The sequence below is a fragment of the Pleurodeles waltl genome, chromosome 5, assembly GCF_031143425.1.
Source record: "Pleurodeles waltl isolate 20211129_DDA chromosome 5, aPleWal1.hap1.20221129, whole genome shotgun sequence".
NCBI classification, from domain to species: domain Eukaryota; kingdom Metazoa; phylum Chordata; class Amphibia; order Caudata; family Salamandridae; genus Pleurodeles; species Pleurodeles waltl.
Window position 1 is genome coordinate 1201743064 of NC_090444.1, and position 22795 is coordinate 1201765858.

The following is a 22795-nucleotide window of genomic DNA, read 5'->3' on the forward strand; positions in this document are numbered from 1 at the left end:
AACAGGGAACCAAACATCTTAAAATTTTCCCTTCTGATCTATCTAAAAACTCCCAGTCTGCTGTCTTTATAAATTCTGTTGCATATAATAAGGTTGCCGTAATCTTTGCTTGGTAAACAGACAACAAATGAGCGAAATGTCACCGACCAACTGCCTTATAAAATGCACTTAAACCTTGTGCTTCAAAATGTGACAATATTAAATATATGTTCATGGTCACTGAGTGAACTAGATATAATTTTCCCCAGAAAACAGTAGGCCTTCATCCAACTCAAGCTTTTGATGGCAAACGGACCAAGAAAAGTTTATTTTCTTACATAATTTTTTTACCCAGAAAGCATACTACTTGTGATTTCAAAACATACATTTTTAAATAATGCTGATCAGTATAGCAGTTCAGGGCTGCCAGGCGATTATTTAATCTTTTCGGAGTGAGATCAATTACCACTATATTGTCAGCATACAATAGTCAAGATATCTTACGCTATCCGAATTTGGGGCACAAATCCTTGCTTTTCCCTAGGGCGAATGCAAGGCTATAATCAGGCTTAACAAATTTACAGGGATTCCTAAGTTTAATAGCTTCTTCCACAGGATCTTGCAATCAACCCTCAAAGGCTTTTGAAAAGTCTATAAATGCAGCATTGACAACACCACCCTTTTCGTTTAAGAGTTGCATTACTGAAATATTGTCTAAAGTATTATGCTACTTCTTAAAGCCAGCCTGTTCCAAAGGAAAGACAGAATTTTACTCAACCCAAGACTTTAAATGCTCCAATAGGCTTTTAACAAATACCTTACCAACTGCATCCAACAAAGCTATTTGATGGTAGTTTACAGGGGAAGTTCTTTCACCCTTCTTATATAGGGTAATTATGACACCCCCAAACCAAGCAACCGGGACTGCGCCTTTTACATAACAGAACTGAAATACAGGATGGAGAATCTTTGCCCAAAGAAAGGCCACTATTTAATTACTGAAATAGGGACCCCGTCAGGGCCCATTGCTCCAGAAGCCCGCAAGGTCTCTATATACCCTTCAATCTCCATCACTGAGGGAGAGCCATAACTATCAAACGCAGCATTACTATCTAGCGGAATACCCATTTCACACAACTCAGTATCGAGGTTTTCTGCAGAAAGGGAAAGTACATGATCTTTCCATTCTGCCTCAGGTATAGGAGGGGCTAGAGAAGATTTGTGAGCCCTGCAGCATTCTGAAATATTTGTTCAATATTTACAAACATTTTAGACACAGCAGTGCAACCAACCTCTGCTCTGCCTTATCATTATTTCTTATACCAATCTTTAACCGCCTTCTTCTCCTCTTTAATAGGGAGATTATTCTATCCCTTTCCATTAAATCTAGCACATACTAGAGCCTTATCAACTTACTAATTTCCCTATTCAGCAGTAACACAGATGGCCCTATCTTCTTTTGGGGTGTCTTAGAACACCTTGACTGAAAACGCTGGACTATTTTCCCCGGAAAAACAGTGGAGAAGGTCACTACTCCAATCATCGATATGCAATATAGCCATTTCAAGACATTTAAAAAAAAAAAGTTCTTTTTAAAGGAGACCAATGGATTCTTACTGTTTTCCTGTTGAAATAAGCATCTAGACCAATAAAACTCTGCTTCTTCAGCCGACATCCATAGCTTCAATGAAAGGCTAAGAATATTATGATCACTGAACGAAGTATCTAAAATTGTCAGATCTTCCACAGATTGAGCTATAACATAAGAGGCAACAAAATAATCGATAAGCCTCCCCGTCGTGATTTATGTGTATGCACTGCTGGAGAATCCGAATAGAATCTCCCATTTAAAATCACATAGCTAGATTACCCCATACCTTTTAATAGGATGTATCCCCTTTTGTCAGTCCTAATTCTTGGGGAGAATGTTATAGGCAGAATATTAAAAGTGGATTCCCTCACTGTATCACAAAATAAAGAAATGGATAAATTAGAAACTTTGCACTTATGGTCCCCCATTATCCACACCTCATATTCACTTTCAATTGGCCCAATTGATGAGATTAAATTAAACATGTGTGGTAGAGATTTGTCATGGCACTTATCAGGGGGAATATATACATTCACTATTAATATTGGAACTCTCCTGCCATCTTCCATAATAGGATTAGCTCCCACTATCTGATAAAGTTTTGATTGAACTGTGAGGCTTTCATATTCCCCTTTTAATTTATTACTCTAAAGCATAGCGAGTCCCCCTTTTGCACAACCTTTCTTAGAGGGCTGAATCTTTTGACTACGTATAGCCTGGATAGGAAAAATCGGTTATACACTAGGTCCTTAGAATGCAAATTAATCAGCCTGTAACGAACAAGGATAATCAAGTTTTTCAATTTGATTCTCAATTCCAGCTGCATTCCAAGAGACTACACGAAAAGTAGGGTTAGTGACCCATTTGTAAAGCATGACCCATTGCCCAGGTACTATTTAGAGCTCCAGCCAGCCAGCTCAATTTCTTCTGTTCATCGTCTACACCATGGGGGGAGGCATCACCTACATATTTTGCCACTCTTTCGCCATTAAAAATTGAGACATTAAGATTTTCCAGAGGAGAACTCATTGAATCTCGCGAGGAGCACAGCCACCTCCATACTGATGTAGAACTGAAGGAGCAAGATATTTATTGGGTGGAAGCTTTTCTTTCCATATAGGAACCACATATATACGTCTACGTTGCAGCTGTTCCCAATTCACCAGAATCAATTTTGCAATACTTTTTTAATGAAACTAGACTCTTACCTTCACTTCTCCTGGAACATCTGTTAAATACACACAAGAAATATCTTTACTTTCAATTAATTTTAACTCATCAATATCTGAAATACCTGAAAAGCAAGATATTAAAAGTGAATGATTCAAAATTAAATCTGAGTCAAACAATACTGAAAACTCCAAATACGCAGTGTTCTCGGTGGCCTGTGAATGATCAACATCCCTGAATAAAACTTCCCCACCCCCCTGGTGACCAGACAAATAGTTAGATATCTATAGCATTTGGCTTCGCAGTACAATAAAAAGAATCAGCACATGGATTTAAGGAAGGCAAAACCCTCGTTACAACAGGAGGCTTATCCTGAGAGGTACCTGACGTGGTGGTCTGCTCAAGTTCATCCTTTGTGGGAGAAGCTCCTAAAGTTCCTAGTTCCAAGAACCTAACTTTCCTCAGTTTATTTTTTAAAATTTGCCGCTTGCCCTTTTTTCCCATCAGCTTTTTCCCTATTTTCTTTCTTTTGTTTACATTAAGTTCAAGATTTCCATTATTTACCAAAGGCACAGATTCAGTACGTCCTCTAGCTGTTGATCGAAAAATGGGAAAAGGGGCCACTTCTGAGCTCGACTCTTTTGGGGAAGTATCAGAGTTAGCTATACAGGGGATGGAGGGGTTTTGGAAAATATTTTTGAAAGAATGGACAATGCTATCTTCGTGGGAAACCTTCTTAGCATAAGTGGACTTATGAGGCATTTGAGGCTTACCTGCCTAGGTTCCCTGATCATAGATTAAAGACTGCTTATGTGAATTTGCTGTAGGGCATATGTCCTGGGCTACTATAGATGGACTGGTAACTTGAAACCCCAATTTTTTTACAGGCCTCATTGGTGACTGACAAAATATTCTCATCCAGAGCTAACCTCATCCTCCCATCAATACTCTCGATATGACCAATAATGTATCTTGCGTTTACAGATTTTTCTAATAACACCAAAATAGAATATAAAGTTCTTTCTAGACATTTAATAGACTAGAAAACTACAGTATATTGATCGGGGGGTCACTGGACAAATTCCCAGGGAATACAAGCTCTGGAGTTGATGATGACAGTAGTGCTGAGAATGCTCGATCAGATGGTGTACTGCTAAAAAGCCTCAATCCAGAAGATTGTTTTATGCCAACCGGAGAATTAACTCCAGAGGGGAACTCCTGACACCTACAGATACATTCACATCAATGTCTGGGAGAGTAAAATCTCCTCATCGGGATCGCCTGGGGCATTACAAACAAAAGATATATTGTTCCTTTTTTCAGCCACAGAGGTTAGAAGCTTTCCAGCTGAAAGAATTGGAGAAACGTATTTTCCAATGATGTCAAAACCTGCCATCAATGAATCCTCCTTGGCTACTACTGAATATGTAATAATCAGGAAAGAATCAAGGATTAAAGCAAGAGATTCATATAGAGTGATTGGCACAATTTATTTTCTAGCAGGCCTTGAGTAATGCAATACAAGAACATCTTACATAAATTAGATTAAATCTCCTCAGGCTATCCATTGCCTAATTTAGCATTTTCATACAGTTGTGGAGTCCAACTTAATTTGTTAGTAAATAGCACTGCCAACTACTTTTCCTGCTTGACCACTCCATTCTGGTTCCACCCAGTATACAGCTAAATTGAGTATGTTCCCTTGTAAACGGCATGACCTGGGTACAGGGTGCTAAGACTGGAACGAAAACTGGCTTGCTCCAGCAGAATTAAATACATTTCCACAGTTTTCTCCAGGCACCAAGCCAGAAGCCTTAGAAAGACTGACAGTGGAATCCAGGAGAGAGAGATGACTGTACGATCCTGGATTGTCAATATTGCCTTTGTTATACATTGGTTTACTATGTGTACTTCAAATAGCTTATTTTTGTACAAAGTGCTGCTCGTAATTTTTGGTAATAAATAATTATCTTATTTGTTGCACTGGAATGTATGGGCCGCTAACTACTTTCCTCTGTACAAATCACTAATACATGAATACCCTGCCTGATCTGCAGTTAGAAGTTGCAAAAAGTTCAAGGTGAAGCATTGAATGCTTGAATTAATCTCAGCCACTGGCAAACGCTCAGGGCTGCATCACAATCTGCTTGGTTCCAGTGGGACAGTGAGCCCGGGACCCACTTCTGGGCATACCTGGCACACTTGGGGTGGCAAATGCAAAACAAACAGTGATGGATGGAATGCTTGAATTATTCTGAGCCGCTGACAACTGCTCTGGGCCACATCCCAAGTTGGGGCATCATAGGTAGCATTTATTCCTCGCTCTACACCAATAACCAAAAGAGGCTGCAATTCCCACTGGCAATCGAGTTCTCGATTATTCAACAGGCCTTCACCAATGCTTGTCATTCCAGGTTTTGTCAGCAAGCCATTCACATGAAAGGCCTGCCCTCACTAAAAAGGGACTAATGCATAGACTAGCATTCATGGTCACACTAAGGTTTATCAAACATCCTGACTCAATGAACATGCTCTATGGGAGCAGACTGAAATATTAACTTCATTTGGTTTTTAAACAAAACAGGATCCTGCAAGGCCAAATTAGAAGCCACAATAACTTCAGTATTTGCCTTCTCCTACTTTACAACCTCACCCTGTACCCTGTATGTTAGGGGTTTCCTCATCATAGCTTGGTCACCCAATAAATGGTTGAGGTAGTGGGAAGGGGATAGTCTAATCCAGCAACGAGCTTGGCAGAAAATTGTTCCTGACCATCCTAGGGAGTTCTGAAGACATTTTATAAGAGTGAATTGTCCAAACTCTATGGCGAAGTAGTCCAAAAGAACATTGAAGGAAGCAGGGCCGGCTTTAGGACTGGTGGTGCCCTGTGCAACAGTTTATTGTGGCACCCGCCCATCCCATGACCTCTTCCTTGTCTTCACTCCCTACCACTCGGCAAATGTGCCTCTCATATCTCCATCGCTCCCCTTTCACATACATTCATGTATTTTAAAGCACTTGTAAAGGCTGACTTTACTAATCCACCCAGCTAGCTACATAAGATATAGGGGCATATTTAAGACCCCCTAGCGCCATTATAACGCCACATTAGCATCATTTTTTTTACGCTAATGTGGCGTTAGAAGGCCCAAAACGCTGTGCCATATTTACAAAGTGGTGCAATGCATGCATTTCACCACTTATGTATCACTTTACGCTACATTATACCTGCGCCAGGCATAATGTATGCAAAGGTGGCATTCCCCCATTAGGGAGGGCCAAATAAATGGCGCAAAGAAATCTGGCAGACAAAGGAAGTGGGTGTATAAATCGCCGATCATGCAGATCTTCCTCTCCCAGGAACACTTCTGGAATTGTAATAAAAAACAGTTCTCTCAGATTCCGTGCTCCCTTTATATACACGCTGTCTTCCAGTTGCTTCAATGTACACCTAACTAACTTACAAGATTCAATTATAGCTTAATTTCAGAACTTGTATGAGGTTATATCCTTCCTAAATTGCATCCACTTATAAAAAAAAAATGCACGCAAAATAAAAAGTGTATGCTGTAATTGCAGGCACATGACGTGTGAAGCAAAGTAAACAAGTGGCATTTTTTGCTTAGAAGAGAAAAACCACAATTCACCTTAACAAAATCCAGTTCCTCGTGCTGCAGGCAAACGAAACAGCACTCGTGCACATAAAAAGCAACCAACAACATAGTCTGAAATGACTCCAAGCTCCAAGACATGAAGCTACCAGTTACAACAAGGCAGACATCACGATTGAAATATACCATCGTTTTCTAACATTTGAACTACAGACAAGCAAGAAAGGCAAAAAAAACTGAGAAGCTATGACAAAGAAGGCAGCATCAGAGATTGGGAGCAGTGACGTATTCTATGATAGAGTGCACTCAGGGTGGCTCAAGTCAGTTCTAAACACCAAACACTGTAAAAATGCACAGGGGCCTGCCACATTCCTTGTGTGGTAGTTGTAACAACACTTTAAATTTAGTTAAGTCACACTTTAGTTAAAAACAAAGTGCTATGACATGGCCAGCATTGACCACGTCATAGTGTTTTGTCATAGGCATGTTGCACTGCTGTGCAGTGTTAAAAGAAGCGACGAGCAACAATGAGGGGTGGAGGGCTTATGACAGGGGAAGCAACAATGAAAAGAAGGGGGAAAGGTGGGTGTATGTGCAAACAAGGAAGGTACGGAGTGGTGGGGAGATGAGAAAATGCAAGCAACAAGTTAAACAAGCAACAACAAGCATGAGCAAGAAAAAAATGCCCTCAAAATGAACACACAAACACAGAAGCATAAAGATACCAGTAATTGGGCAATGGTCCATGGGAGGAAACAAAACAAAAAAAGGAGGGACATAAGTGTGTTTTAGGGGCAAATTATGGGTTTAAAATAATTTTATGTCACTATGCACGATATTCATGAAAATTCATGAATTGTTTAAGAATTTCTATGAATTATTCACAAAATATTCACAAATGTGAAAAAGTTGGGAGAAAACCCACTACTCATACATACACTCAGACACTATTGCGCTCACTCACACAGCCACTCACACCCATGCACCCACTCAGATCCACTCAGACTCACACACCTAATTTCAGACCCAAATAGTCATGCACCCACTCACTGATCCCCTGACAGAGACAGGCCCTGTGGCCAACATGCTCTGTGCACAGCTAGAGAACATGCATTGTGCTGGGTAGGGTAGTTTTAACGGCTTGGCTGCAAGGCCTGACTGCAGGCCAGGCCTTGCGACCAACCCTCGCTGTGCACGGCCAAAGGCCGTGAGTGGTGGGGGTTGGAATAACGTATATTAATTACAATTACTTTACGTTATAAAACCATGGAAATTCACTGAAAAAACTAAAGTTACAGGGACATTATAGTTAGATTCTGAATTTACTCATACAAAACCATAGAAATTCAGCAGTTATAGTTAGAGTTCTTTCAAGTAACTATAACTTGCGCCTTCGCCATGCATAGCTAACTACTCCACATATTACATCATTGATGAGTTTTCTATGGCTTCTTTGATATTATCACTACAACGTTTGCAATAAAATTATCTATAAGAAAACTGTGCATGGCAAGGGCGCGAGTTATAGTTACTTGAAAGAACTCTAACTATATCTATATATATATATATATATATATATATATATATATATATATATATATATGTATATATTTTACGCAGTCGCCACTGTGTATTTATAGTTAGGACCAGGTTTCCAATGAAAATTTATATTTTAGTGCTTAAGAAAGTAAAAGTCAGCATTTATAGATATCTTGAGACAAGGCAGTACAGCGAGAACTGCAGATCAAAAGATAAGATCTGATTGGCTGCCTTCTGTCAACAAAGATGCTTGGTAGCCATTTCTGGACTTTGGCACCCAGTCTCCGATCCTGAAAAAAATAACATACAGTTCGTCAGGATAGGAATACACTAACTCATAGGACCTTTGGGTGGCGGGTGACTGTCTAAAAACAATGTTTCAAGTTGTACCTCAGTAAATTTAGAACGAAAACAGGGTGGACCCCTCCCTTTCAGTATGAATCCCATTGGTGTGTGCCAGGGCCTGTGTGGGGGCGGGCATCTCCAAATTCTTTTTTTTTTTTTAAGATATGGAAAAGGGGACGTGCGTGCCTCCCTCCCCAAGACACTTATTCGTCCTGGGCCCCATCCCCCAGAGCCAGCCATTTTTTTATTAAGTATATTAGGGAGTGGGGCCTATGTGTGACTCCTCTCTCTGAGCCACATAATGGCCCAGAGACCCCATCCATCTAGGCCATTCAGCAATATTGCTCCAGGTTTAGGCAGGAACAGAAAACAGCAACCCTGTCCACGAGGTGGCTTTCAAAGAACAGTGAATGTGTAATTGCAGCCAGAGTAGAAATTAAGCTGCCGCCAAATAGGAGCACATTAACTGTTGCCGGCTTCGGGATAGGGCTGGGAAGCCCGTGGGGCTGCAAGAGCATTGGGCGTCCCACAGCGGACCCCAATGTGAGAAGTTGTGGGTGCTCTGATCCCACCAAAAAGAAAAAAGACGGCTCAGCAGTGCAGATGTTGGGTCTCAACATTGCCATTTAAAAATAATGGGGCATGCAAAGTATAAAAAAAAGATGAGAAAAAAATAGTTGCAAGCTTGCTTCTTCACTATTCGAAGGGGTGAAGCCTCTCATGCAATATTCGCTGCTGCCTCCCGGGAGAGACCCATAATGCTCTGCATTGGCTTTGTTCTTGAATATCGTAGGCTTCGTGTCCTAGTGAGAGGCAGGAGCACCACCAGTAATTTATAAAAGTGTTATGGGGGATTGCAAGGAGCACAGTAGCCACCTGGGAAAGTTATAAAAAAAACAAAAAAAACAAGTGTTGTGGTTCATTAATTGCAAGACCCCAGAGAGCTTACCATTATTTTTAAAACACTCCAAGCCGGAGCTATATGCTTGTTCAGGTGGTGTGCAGGGGACCCCTTATAGTTGGTTTCATGGCTGCATTTTGTGGCCTGAAGAGTGTTAAAAATAAAACCTGAAACACGCATTTATGATTGTTAGGAATAAAAATGCTTTATTTTAAATATTGTATGACCATTATTATTCATCACTTGTGATTAATTTGGAACATGGTTATTAATCAATTATTGTGGTGACTTTTTGACAAAGCCAATAGGTCTGCTTTATATTGGTTGATTGGCCTACTGGCTGTACCAAGGGGTTCAGAAAACCAGTCTTTTACATTTTGGTGTCCTTTGACAAATCTAGTTGATCTTATTAAAATGATATCTCTTGTTCCTTAAAGTAAAATAAAACCTCAGAAATTCACAGAATAAAACAAAGGTTAAAGTGATGTTATACTTACATCTAGAAGTAATATCTTACTTGAATTTAAAAAAAAAATCAAATTCACTGAAAAAAACAAAGCTTACAGTGACATTATAGTTATGTGAGAATGCCACTTAAAACATAATATTTAAAACTGAAAAGAACACTGAATTTCACTAGTTATAATTAACTCAAGTAACTATATTTCCACCCATGCAATACACTGCTTATGACAGCACATAGTACATCACTCATACCTGGTTTTATGGCATAATTGATAGCATGACGGATAATATCTGAAATGACATAATTGATGATAACACTTTGCATTACTTCAGTTGACTATAACAGGGCCACTGGAATTATGTGATTGTGCTGCCACAGCAATTTTAACATGATTGTAGCTTTGTCACATTTGGCTCATAATACACCATCTGCTGCCTAATCTGCAGATTTGAACAAAAACAATTGTGTTTCTAGCTGAGACGGTTCACAAGTTAGTACAAATTCAGCAACACGTAAACTTACTGGATATACTGTATAATGCAGCTGTAGTGACAATAATTTTGATTTTAATGAAGATAAATGGATGTGATAGCCACGTATTTCATGAAGTCAAGTGCTGAAATGTTTATAACTGAAACGCTGATACTTGGAGATCCCATATATGTCCAGGAGCCGTACCTTTTGACTCCTTTATTTAATGCTACTATGTTTTCAATTTTAGGTTGTCATGTAATTATTATCTGAATGGGCCTCCAAGGCATAACCAATCATGATCCTGAGAGCAGGGCCTAGATCTGCAATATAAAAGTAAAAAAAGCAAGGGGGCTAACATACAGGCTTGCTGAAATATAATTGTCCCTCCCTAATTTGACACAGACCTATGTGTCATTGTAGAATTACTGTATAGCCCTGAGTAGTAAAGGCAGGGTGCCCCATCAATACAGATTGCTCCTTATTAAAGGCAGTTTGAAAATCCACAAAACATGCATATAGCAGAATGCAGCCAAGGGTAGTTTGGGATTGCTAAGGCAAGTATGTTATCAATTGTTCCTCTGTCACAGCGGAAACCTCTCTGAATCCAGGGGATTCGTTCTGTTTTATTTGCTCATTCTTTCGGATCTTCCAGTAACAAAGCATCAAACCTAATGTCCCTATTATTCAGGGCAGTCATTCTTGGAGGAAGTATTTTTTAAACAGAATATTGTTTTTGAGTAGGTGTTAATTGGGTGAAGTGTCATCTTGGAAGAGAATGCAGAATACCAAGATGATTTTGAATATGAGGTATGGCTGTTGAGCCACAGATGCCAAAGGAGAAAAGATATGGAACAGCTACATTTGGTGTTTGCTGGACAGCATGGTTCTGGCCTTACCATGCATGTGCATAGTGTATGCTTCAAAAATGTCTCTACTTTTAAAGAATGGTGAACGGAATGAGAGATTGTGGTACTAGTGAGCAAGAAAGAAGTTGGAGGAGAAGTTTCCTTCTAAATTGATGCATGATTTTGTTTAGGTAATCTTCCATCAGTTCCTGTGTTGTCTACCGGGCCACACTTCACTCCCTCTGTAAAGAGTTCTTCTTCTGTAATGCAGTCAGACGGTATGGCACTCTTCATAACTATGTCTTCTATTCTTTAATGTCTGTAAATTCATGCTCACTTTGTCTTATGTATTGCGAATCATTTTATCTTGTATTGTCTGCATAATGATTTTCATTAATCATTTGAAGTAAATATATCTTAAACCTTGCTACATAGTTATGCATTCCCTTAGACTTCCTGTTTCATGGCTATGTGGAATTTTAAAAGGTAGACATGCTATGCGAGTAAAACAGAGCAAGTTGTCCAAAGTATGTATCCAATTGAATAGAGCCATACTATAAAATAAATGATAAGCTGACACATTGATAACACTGCACCAATTATTCTTTTACCAGCCTTCAATAAATTACAAAATGTAAAGACTTCTGTCAGAAGAGCTTGCTGTGTGTGTGGAACAACATGTTACAGGGTTTCCTTTCATTACACAGGATTTTGTCTGAATGGCTTGGTCTCTCTGCTGCCCCAGCACATGACAGAAACAGATGAACTAAAACCTCAGCTGCAGGAGCTTCTTTCTCATTTTAAGATTGGCTATGACGTGGAGGATCTCAGGAACACTGCCAGTGAGATGGAGCTCTACACAATGGTAAGTTCAAAGAGGACATAGGGATCTCCATGTCTCTGTGAATCTGGGAAAACAGGGGCAGAATGTTCAACATCAGGCCCTTGTGTGCTACTTACATGCCAAAGTATTAGAAATGATCAGTGGACCGCCTAAGTTCAGTTAGCAGGTGGAGGACTTCATGACATCCAGAAAGTGCCACTTAAGTAGATTTGGTCCAACGGAACTTGAGGCCTGACACTTCACTGTACAATTGAAGTATCTGCATCAGCCTGGGAATAGAGGACTCTGGGTCACTGACTTGAAACAGGGTATTGTCAGTATATAAGGATATCCTGTCCTCTATTATCATCACCATCAAAGCCATCTAAAGCCTTGTACTAAAGTGTCCCTCTTCATCCACTCAGCAATGGTTCAAATGTAAGGACAAAAAGGAGGGGCAACAGGAGACAGCCCTGCTGTGTGTGCTGCTCAGTAGGAAAGGAAGAGAAAAGGTCACTGTTCACCCTGACACTTGCCCTTGCTTTGCGAAAAAGGGAGGCCAATATTCATCTGTTTCAGCAATCACATCGTAAAAAGCCACCAAACTGAATCAAAAACCTTCTCAAAGTCGATTAAGATCAGGGTCCTGCGTTCTCCATTATCATCTGAACATGCTAAGGCATCATGGAGGCATCTGATATCAGTGGCGCATATTGCAACCAGGCATAAACCCATTCTGGTCGCAATGAACCAGAGTACTGGTCACTGCCACAAGTCTATTAGCCAATATCCTAGCTAGTATTTTGATTTCAAGGATAATTAAGGAAATGTGTTGGTATGAACCACATTCACACAGGGGTTTACCGGGCTTAAGAATTACTTTAAGTATTGTACCTCATAAGTCATACGGGTTCCACATTTGCATGCCTCCTTATACATTTCAAGTAGTGTTGGTGTGAAAAAAGAAGCATATTTTATGAAGACCCTCCAGCAGGAAATCATTGGTGCAAGGGGTCTTCACCGGTGGAAGTGAGCTAATGCCTCAATGATCTCCCCTCACCTAAAGGTGCCTCAAGCTGGAGATAGGCCTAGCCAGGCCGGCATGGGAATTACTAGAACAATTGGGTTGTCATATTGGGCTGGTGGGTGTGACAAGAATGTGTATATGGATAGATAGAAATGCATAAAGTGTTAGTAAGGATCTGACGCTTCATAATACGAATGCTTGATACTAATCAGAGTTTCAAGTCTCTATTGGCCAGTCAATAGAGGAGTATACCCGCTTTGGCACTATTTTCATGTATCCTGTATTGCATTGCTCTCCGAGGTAGAGCTGTTGTATGAAGCAGCTGTCTGAGCGTTATTGTTTTTGAAGTCATCTTAGTGAAGCCTTATTTGGGGATTCTGTCAATCCCTGCTCGAAATTACTGATACTTCCTTATAGGAAATTATTTTTGCTAGCTCCTTGGAGTTTAGCTTCAGTCTGATATGAGATAATCCACCAGTAGATAACCGTTTAAAGTGCTTCAAGGATTCTAATGTACCTATGGTGTACTTAAAATAGTCTACTACATGCTGTCTGAGATAATCCCTTGTATTTCTGTTGAAGGAGATGTTACAAAGGATGTGTATTAGAACCAACTCTGTTTTCTTTATAAATGAAATTATTGCTTTTCTTGATAATTGTTTACACAATGTCCCTGCTCTGGCAAGTGCAATAGTAAACACTTCACTATTTCCTGATGACACGCCCTTAAAATAACTGATGGTTCTTCAAAATCTCCTGAACTCCTTTTCTGAGTTTTGTTTTAACTGAGAACTTCCTATAAACGAAGCAAAGCAAAGGTTATGGTGTTTAAGCCTCTATACCTTTTAATTATTTCCTCTAGTTGAAGAAAGTGAGATTGGAGAGGGTGTGTTATTTCAAACATTTGGGCATCTAGTTGGATGCCAAACGTTTATAGCTGAAACAAGTGGCTAAAAGTATCCCTATTGAAACAAAGGGCCAATGCTTGAACGGGCTTTGCAGAAGGTTGACATCATCTGTTGTTGTGCCTCCCACTGAAGTATATGGAGTTCAGTGCCAATTGGCAGCACTTTATGGATCAGATCTTTGTTTACCCTGAAACATGGGATGCAGGGGGAGAAAACTGCAATAATTGTTGTAATCATTGTCACATAACAGACGAAAATACACATCTTGGATGAATACAGAATTAAAAACCATCAGAAAACAAACTGCTAAGCTTCAACACAACTGACTCAAAACAAGCAAGCCTCAAGACAAAGTATATCTACACAGACATAACAGAATATAGACATCAACAGTGCAAAAAAGCTAAAAACTATACTATTCGAATCAAATCAGCAATGCAAAGTGTACCAATAAGGAATTTGATAAAATACATAATTCCGTTATCTAAAACCCATTTCTCAAGGTTCTTGTGACAAACTGGCAAATCATTACATAACTAAAGCAAACATGCTGGATTCTTAGTGAGCCAACAGCTGCTCCCCATTTCCAACCCCCCATCCACAGGAAGGCTAACAAAACCTCTACACCCCTTTAAAGAACTATCACCATCTGGGTCTCTGTATCTTGTTAAAGTGAGAAAGCCAGCTCGCTGCTCCTATGACCGTCGTCCACCACAAATCTTAAAGAAAAATCTTCTAACATCTTCAGTGGCCTTCCCAGTTAGAACACTCACCAGCAACACTTTGACAGGAGTTTTCCAAGAAGCATTACGAGTCATACATAAGCCCGCTGTTAAAGAAAGTAACCTGAACACTCAAAACCCTGGCAATTGTCAATTTATAGCAAACAACCCATTCCTGGGCAAACTGATAGCAAGAGCAGCCTCCTCTAGCCAAATGTCATGATTCATTGAAGGCAATTTCCTTCTTTACAACTTCCAAACTGTCTTCTATCCATGAAGAGGCACTGAATCAGGCCTAATCTCAATTCGGAATTACCTTAAAACACAGCAGATGAGTACAGAGTTGCTGCCTTTCTCCCTGCCCTTCTTCTCTTGGACCGTTCAGCTATATTTGCCATAGTTGCTCATGAAACATTAATCCAAAGACTCCTAGAAGCCAGAATAGAGGGCACAGCACTTTCTTTAGATTAAATCCTACCTACACAGTATACATTTTATCCTTACCCCTCTATTCCCTTGAAAAACATGCAGCATTAAAGCAAGACTCCCTCAAGGCTCAATCATCTCACCCATACTTTTCAACATCTACATGAAATCATTACTGGAACTGATCAATGTTTTTCTACTTCATCTGCTATAACTGTATAGAAGACACTCAAATACTTCTGAAATTGGAAAGTCCCGATGACTTTTTAAAATCTAAAATCTTCATTTGCCTCTGGGCCCTTGACCGATGGATGACACGGAGCCACCTCTAACCAAACATGCCCAAAACTGAAATGCTCACTTGAGGTGACTGTAGATCTAAGCACTAGCCTCTCTTGTCCAAACAAAACTGGATTACATTTATGGTCTATATTAAGACTCAGTCTTATCATCTGTGAGAAGATTACAGAGAATTCCAAACTCTTCTGCTAGGTTTACACCACATGTAAAGCCACAAGCACACGTCTCCCATGGCTTAAGGGCCCTATTCTGGCTATCAGTTGCCTTAAGATCCACCTTACTCTACAACATAATCAACTCCTCTTTCAACTCCGCCACCTACCCAGACCCCTGGAAGATGCGGAAATCACCGCTCTCCTAAAAAAAATCAAGCGGACCCAGAGATCCTCTCCAACTACTGCCCCATCACCCTCCTCTCTTTCCCCGCCAAGGTTGCAGAGAAATTAGTCAACACCCGCCTATCCCACTTCCTCGAAGCAAACAACACTCTTAACCCCTCACAATCTGGGTTCCGCAAGAACCACAGCACAGAAACCGCCCTCATCGCATGCACTGACGATATCAGGACCAAAGTTGACAAAGGCGAGACCGTCACACTCATCCTCCTAGACCTCTCCGCAGCCTTTGACATCGTCTGCCACCACACACTCCGCACACGCCTCCACAACATAGGAATTAGCCACAAAGCCTTAGACTGGCTCACCTCTTTCCTCACTGACCGAAACCAGAGAGTCCGCCTTCCGCCCTTCCACTCCAATACTACCAAGATCACCTGCGGAGTCCCCCTAGGGCCCTCCCTCAGCCCCACACTCTTCAACATCTACATGATCCCCCTAGCCAACATCCTCCGAGCACACGAAATCACTATCCTCTCCTATGCAGATGACACCCAACTCATCCTCTCCCTCACCCGCAACCCCACCACCGCCAAAACCAACCTACACGCCGCTCTCCTCGACACCGCCAACTTGATGACCACTAACCACCTCAAGCTCAACTCAAACAAAACCGAGATCATCATCTTCGGCCCCAACAAAACCACATGGAACGACTTCTAGGCCCGCACCCACCCCCGCAACCCACGCACGCAACCTCTGCATCATTCTCGACCCCTCCCTCTCCATGACACAGCAAATCAACGCTCTAACCTCCTCCTGCTTCCACACACTCTGCACTCTAAAAAAAATCCTTCAAATAGATTCCCCCGAAACCAGAAAGACAGTCACCCACGCACTCATCATCAGCAGCAGACTGGACTACGGTAACGCCCTCTATGCCGGCACCACACTCAAACTCAAACTCCAGAGAATCCAGAACACAGCTGCACGCCTCGTCCTTGGCCTCCACCGCCACGAACGAATCTCACCACACCTCAAATCCCTTCACTGGCCCCCCATAGGCAAGGGAACCACATTCAAGATCCTCATCCATGCACACAAATCCCTCCACAACACCAGCCCAACCTACCTCAATGAAAGAGTTATCTTCCACACTCCCACACGCAACCTCCGATCAGCCGACCTCACCCTAGCCACAGTCCCCCGCATCCAACGCACCACCACAGGAGGCAGGTCTTTCTCCTACCTCGCCCCCAGAACCTGGAACTCCCTCCCCACCGACCTTCGCAAAACCAAGGACCTACTGATCTTCAGAAAGAACCTCAAGACATGGTTGTTCGATCAGTGATCCTCCCTGCCCCCCTCCCCTGTTTGCCCTCCCCCAGCGCCTTGAGACCCTCACGGGTGAGTAGCGCGCTCTACAAATGTTTTTGATTGATTGATTGATTGATTGACCTTCAAGCTGTTCACTATCACCTGTCAAGCAATACATGGCAAATGACCACTCTTCATTGTGAAGAAATTCACCAAATAAAAACAGAGCATTCTACATTCAGGAGTGGTACCCCACTTCAAAATTCTAGCATACAAAAATAAAAACGTGGGTGGAACATCTTTCTCCATTGAAGCTGCCAAATTATGCAACTTGTTATCCACAAACCTAGTATCTACTAAAAACCATCTCAACTACAGTAAATTAGTCAAGAGCTATCTCCTTCCTACAAAACCACTCACAACACAACTGTGTACCACACACAACAGTATGTACAAGACATTAAAACTTCTGCTTCTATGTATGTATACTGCTAATTACTCCACATATTACATCAGTCATGACATTTTCCATGACATGATCGTAATATCATTGCAACATTTGCATTAAAATTATTGATGAGAAAACTGTGCATGGTGGAGTAATAGTTATAGTTTTCTTGGGCACAGGTTACAGTTTCTTGAGGTAACTGCTTAATTTCTATGGTTTTGTGTGTGTAAAATCTGAACCTAACTAAAATGTCCCTGTTACCTTTGGTTTTTTAGTCAATTGTACATTTTGGGGTGATTCGCTAAGCGAGGGCCAAGAAAAAAAGGGGTTGGGGAGCAAAACGTATTTTCCCAATGCAGATTCCCATAGGAATTTTGAACATGACTACAGCCCGAACAACTGGACAGAATGACACCAAATTTGGCAGAAAACAATATCTTGTTCCATAAAAAGTGCTTTCTGTATTCTGGTGCAAATCTGTTCAGGAGTTTTGGAGTTATTAAAGGAAAAAGATTTATGTATATCTAGAGGCTCAGATGCATCAAGTATCCACTGTGGTGGATGTGTGCGTTTGTGAGCCAAAGCAAAGCCCTGATTGTCTGGCCACAACTGAGAGAAAAGTTGTGGCTGCCATTTTCTTTATTTGCTCGACTGGGGTGGGTAAACAGGAATTAAAAAGTAACATAGAGGTATTCGGACTCCATAGGGCTAATAGAGGTGTCTCTGGGCAGAAAATTGCCCAAACACTTTTGTTTGGGAGTTTGCGTAGATCTGAGGATCTACTGCCATGCTGAGCACAGCCCCCAGTATAAACCTCCACTGCAGATCTGTAGATCCAGACCACAATGGGGAAAAAATGCACGAACTCACACATGCACCAAGCTCTGCAGCATGGGGTCGGCTGCAGGCAGGGGTCTAGGGATAGCCTGGCCACCCCCGCAGTGCACAGCCAAAGACCCTGCCTTGCAGGGTTTTGGCCACACGGCCTGGCCGTGCGCGGTGGTTGGATTAACAAATGGTAATTAAATATTACTTTACGTTAAAAAAACATAGAAATTACTGAAAATAAACAAAGGTTAAAGAGACATTATAGATTGCAAACAATTAATAAACCTTAGAAATTCACTGAAAAACAAAGGTTACAGAGACATTATAGTTAGGTTCACATTTTACAAATACAAAACCATAGAAATTCTGCATTTGTAGTTATAAAGTAACTATATGCCAGGAGTTATAGTTTCTTTAGTAGAACTATAACTGCTGAATTTCTATGTTTTGGATTGTAAAATGTAAACCTAAATATAATGTCTCTGTAACCTTTGTTTTTTTTCAGAGAAGCTATATATATGTTTCTGCAGGGTCACACCCAACATTTTCCTTGGGTTGGGAACAGAAGTCCAACCCAAGGGGTGAAATGGGCCTCATCAATCTATTGCCCATGCTGGTACTAGCTGCCTACTGGGATGCATCTGTGAGCAAGCTAAGGTTAGGAGCTGCAGAGATGGGGTCCACAGATGAGAGGAAGGTTTCCCTGTGGGTTAGTTCAGTGGTTCAGGAGAGTGTAGTCAGACGGATCCCACTAATGACATAGAGGTGTAGAACTGACATGTCCCCCTACAGTAGTGGACCATTGCCCATCAAGGTGTTAATTAGGCTACCACGGCTTTAGGCTTCAGGCGGGTCTTGTTGGAAATGGCCCTCTCTGCAGGTTAACCCCCAAACCTTTTTCCTACCTTCTCCTTTTTTCTGACCTTGCTTTTGCTGGCTTTAGGGCTCTGATATATATTTAAATCTATATGTATGTAAATATATATATATATATATATATATATATATATATATATATATATATATATATATATATATGTATATATATATGTATATATATATATATATCACACAACAAATCGTTCCTTTCCCAAAAGGAAACACCGCAGTCACTTGCTTCTCCAATCCACGTATTTAATCAGGCAAAAACCAAATAGGCATTACGTTTCACCATCCCGCCCGACGCGTTTCAGGAGACCTCACTCCCTTGTTCACGGGAATACAACAGTCCCTACTTCAGTTTCCATTTTAACTTTACACATTGTATATAAGCATAAAAAACGGACTGTAACCCTGTGTGCAAATGTCGGCCATCTTAGAACATGTTAATCCTCATATTCAAACTTAACAACATAAACAAATATGGAACATATAAACTTATTTCTCCATTCACTTTTTAGTTTTGTTGCTTATTAATATCAAATAGTTTCATTCATTAATTTTACCCCATCATTCAAATGGTTCAAACCTATTACCAATATATCAATCATTTGTATATCTCCCATATACATATACTCACTTAATATGAAAATGGCCATTTTCCTTATAATTCTGCCTTTACATGGTCCTAATTTCGTCATAGATATAATAGCTCCTTTGCTTTTTTCACAATCAATGCCTCTGTCAAAAATGGAAAAAGAAGAAGGAACATGTGAATACTGAGTGAATAACATGAAAATAAAACTTATAGTCGTTAGAGGTTTCACAACACTGATCGAAATTTTGGATTAATGGTTCTCTAATAATATAGTGAAAAAGGTATATATAAAAGAAAAGATGGAATCTATATTTTTATAGGAAGAAATCTATTCTCTTAGATAGCATATTATTAATTAATACAAATGAACCGATAATTCTTCATCCTTGTTCATTCCCTCCGGCTCCATTGTGTTACACCCTATGATTTTTCCTTAAATCTAACGTCCTATTGCCGTCTCTCATACTCATTGTGACCCTATCTAGGACAATAAACTGTAATTTGTTTACATTTTTATCATGATACTCCTTGAAATGTCTTGCCACTGGATATGATATGTCTTGTGTGAAATTCAGGGGCTCGCGACCCCACCGTAGTCTGCCGTGTTGGGCACAGACTGAACGCGCTTTTAAGCATTTTTTGATATATATATATATATATATATATACATTCAAAACAAACTTGCAGCTGCCAAACTCACCATGAGTTATCCATAACTGCTGGAAGTTTGTATCTATAAATGTATATATGTGTGTGTATATATATATATATATATATATATATATACATACATATATATATATATATATATATATATATATATATATATATACACACATATAAATGTATGTGTATATTTGTGTACATATGTATATGTGTATATATATATGTGTGTATATATACATGTGTTTATATATATATATATATATATATACTTGTATATGCATGTATGTTTATATGCATGTATACATGTATGTGTATATATATATATATATTTATGCGTAAATATGGGTGCATATATGTATGTATTTATGTGTTTATGTATAATGTGTGTATATATTTCTTTATATATATATATATACATATTCACTGAAAAAAAACAAAGGTTACAGGGACATTATAGTTAGGTTCTGACTTTCTTCGCACAAAACCATAGAAATTCTGCACTTATAGTTATTGTTAACTCAAGTAACTATAACTCGTGCCCAAAGGTAACTATAACTTGTGCCTGCGCCATGCACAGTTTTTGCATCAATAATTTTATAGCAAATGTTGCAGTAATAATATCCATGATGCCATAGACGTTGTCAATAATGATGAAATATGTGGAGTAATTAGCTGTGCATGGTACAGGCACAAGTTACCTTAGGGCGCGAGTTATAGTTACTTGAGTAACCTTTGTTCTTTTCTGTGAATTTCTATGTTCTTTTAGCATGCTCTCGTGGATCCGCGGTTCCATGGATCGGATGAAACAAAAATAAGTGGCCCATTTTTTCCCACGGTGGGTTCTTAAGGGACACCCCTATCTGTCCTAGGGGGTCAGGATACCTGTATCCTGACCCGTTATGTTTTTTTGCACTCTCCTTTTCCCACCCCTGAGCCGATGCAACAAACTAAATGGCGGCCACAACATTTCTGTCAGGTTGCAACCAGCCAATCAAGCCCTTGCTTTCCCCTGTACACGCGAATCTGGAACCATGGGTACGGATCAGAAGAGGATCCGTGTCCTTATATATCTATACTTTTTGGCCTTAAATTACTCCGAAACTACTGAACGGATTCGCACCAAATCAGAAAATGCGTGATCTGCAGAACAGAATCTAGCTTCATGCCAAATTTGTTGTAATTCCGTTCAGCAGTTTGGTCTGTAGGTGTGTCTAAAGCTCCTATGGAAAAATTAATGGGAAAAACATATTTTAGGACCCCCATTTTTCTCAGCCCCCACTTGAAAGATTACCCTGAAACATTCAAGACAGAAGCTGTACTTAGCAAAGTATAAGTTTTGAAAATTTCATGTAGATTCCTTAAATAGCGCCAAAGTTATTAGCAAAACAAAATGCTTTTTCTATAGAAACTAGATCCTAACTATATCTACCAAGTGGGGTAATGTGCATACATATATGTATGTTTATATACTCATATAAATGTATATCTGTGTGTATGTGCGCATATATGTATATATATGTGTGCATTTATGAACATCTATATCAGAGTGGCAGTAGCCACTCAGTATTTATAGTTAGGGTTGCCAGAGGTAGGAATTCCTCAGATTCTTAACCTTTAATGACTTTGCACACATTTGACGGATCTCCACAAATACTTGCAGACCTATTCGGTTTTCTACATTTGCCAATGAAGCAAAGTTTCACTGTGAATAGTCAAGGGGGTGCAAAGATAAAATGGGGGGGTTCCAAAATACATATCTGCACCAATGCATTTTCCATAGACTATGTACTCACACATAGCGGCCAAATGCCTAGTCTGAGATTGTGGATTATGGTGTGCAAATGATCCTTTTGGAGGATACAGGTAAGTAGGGTATGTTTTTCTTAAGTTAAAAGGCATTTATACTTAGTGATATCTGTTGTTGCAATAGTTTCATGGAATGTCGCAGTGATTCGTAATTCAGATAAAGGGGGTAATATTGTGCTCTGACCCCTTGAAATGTATATAAGGGAAGCTTACAAGCAATTAGATGAAAAGTTATGTTATGTCAGGAGTGACCGGAATAGCATGCGGAAAGAGCAATATCATTTGGAATTGAGTGGAGAAATGCAGGCCTGTTAAGCTAAGACGAGTACATGTATTTGGGAAATGATTTCCCAAGACCGCCAGTTATGTAGCGTATTCCCAAGGTACACAAGGACCCAAAGCAGCCACCTGGAAGGCCCGTTATTACAGTCAATGATAGCTTATTTGAGAACACTTTGATATATGGACTGTGTTAGACTTGGCATCTTTGGTGTGGTCTCCCCTAACTTTTTGCCTCTGTTTCCCAAGTTTTTGATGTATGCTGGATTCTGTTTTGCTGTTTTTGTTACTCTGGGCACTTTACCACTGCTACCCAGTGCTAAATAGCAAGTGCTCCTATGTAAAATGTATGTGTAATTGACTTTCCATGATTGGCATATATGACTTACTAGTAAGTCCCTAGTACAGTGCACTAGAGGTGCCCAGAGCATGTAAATCAAATGCTACTAGTGGGCCTACAGCACTGGTTGTGCCACCCACATTAGTAGCCCTGTAAGCATGGCTCAGACCTG

The 22795-nt window shown here is 40.2% G+C and overlaps 1 protein-coding gene across 1 annotated transcript in view; it reads left to right on the forward strand.

Annotated features, from left to right (window-relative positions):
- Positions 1-22795, forward strand: part of LOC138297105 (uncharacterized) — a 648847-nt gene that overhangs the window by 65474 nt on the left and 560578 nt on the right. Inside the window, exons 8-9 of the mRNA XM_069236605.1 lie at positions 11113-11199; positions 11629-11786. Of these exons, the coding sequence (XP_069092706.1) occupies positions 11113-11199; positions 11629-11786 (245 nt within the window). The remainder of the gene's footprint in view (positions 1-11112; positions 11200-11628; positions 11787-22795) is intronic.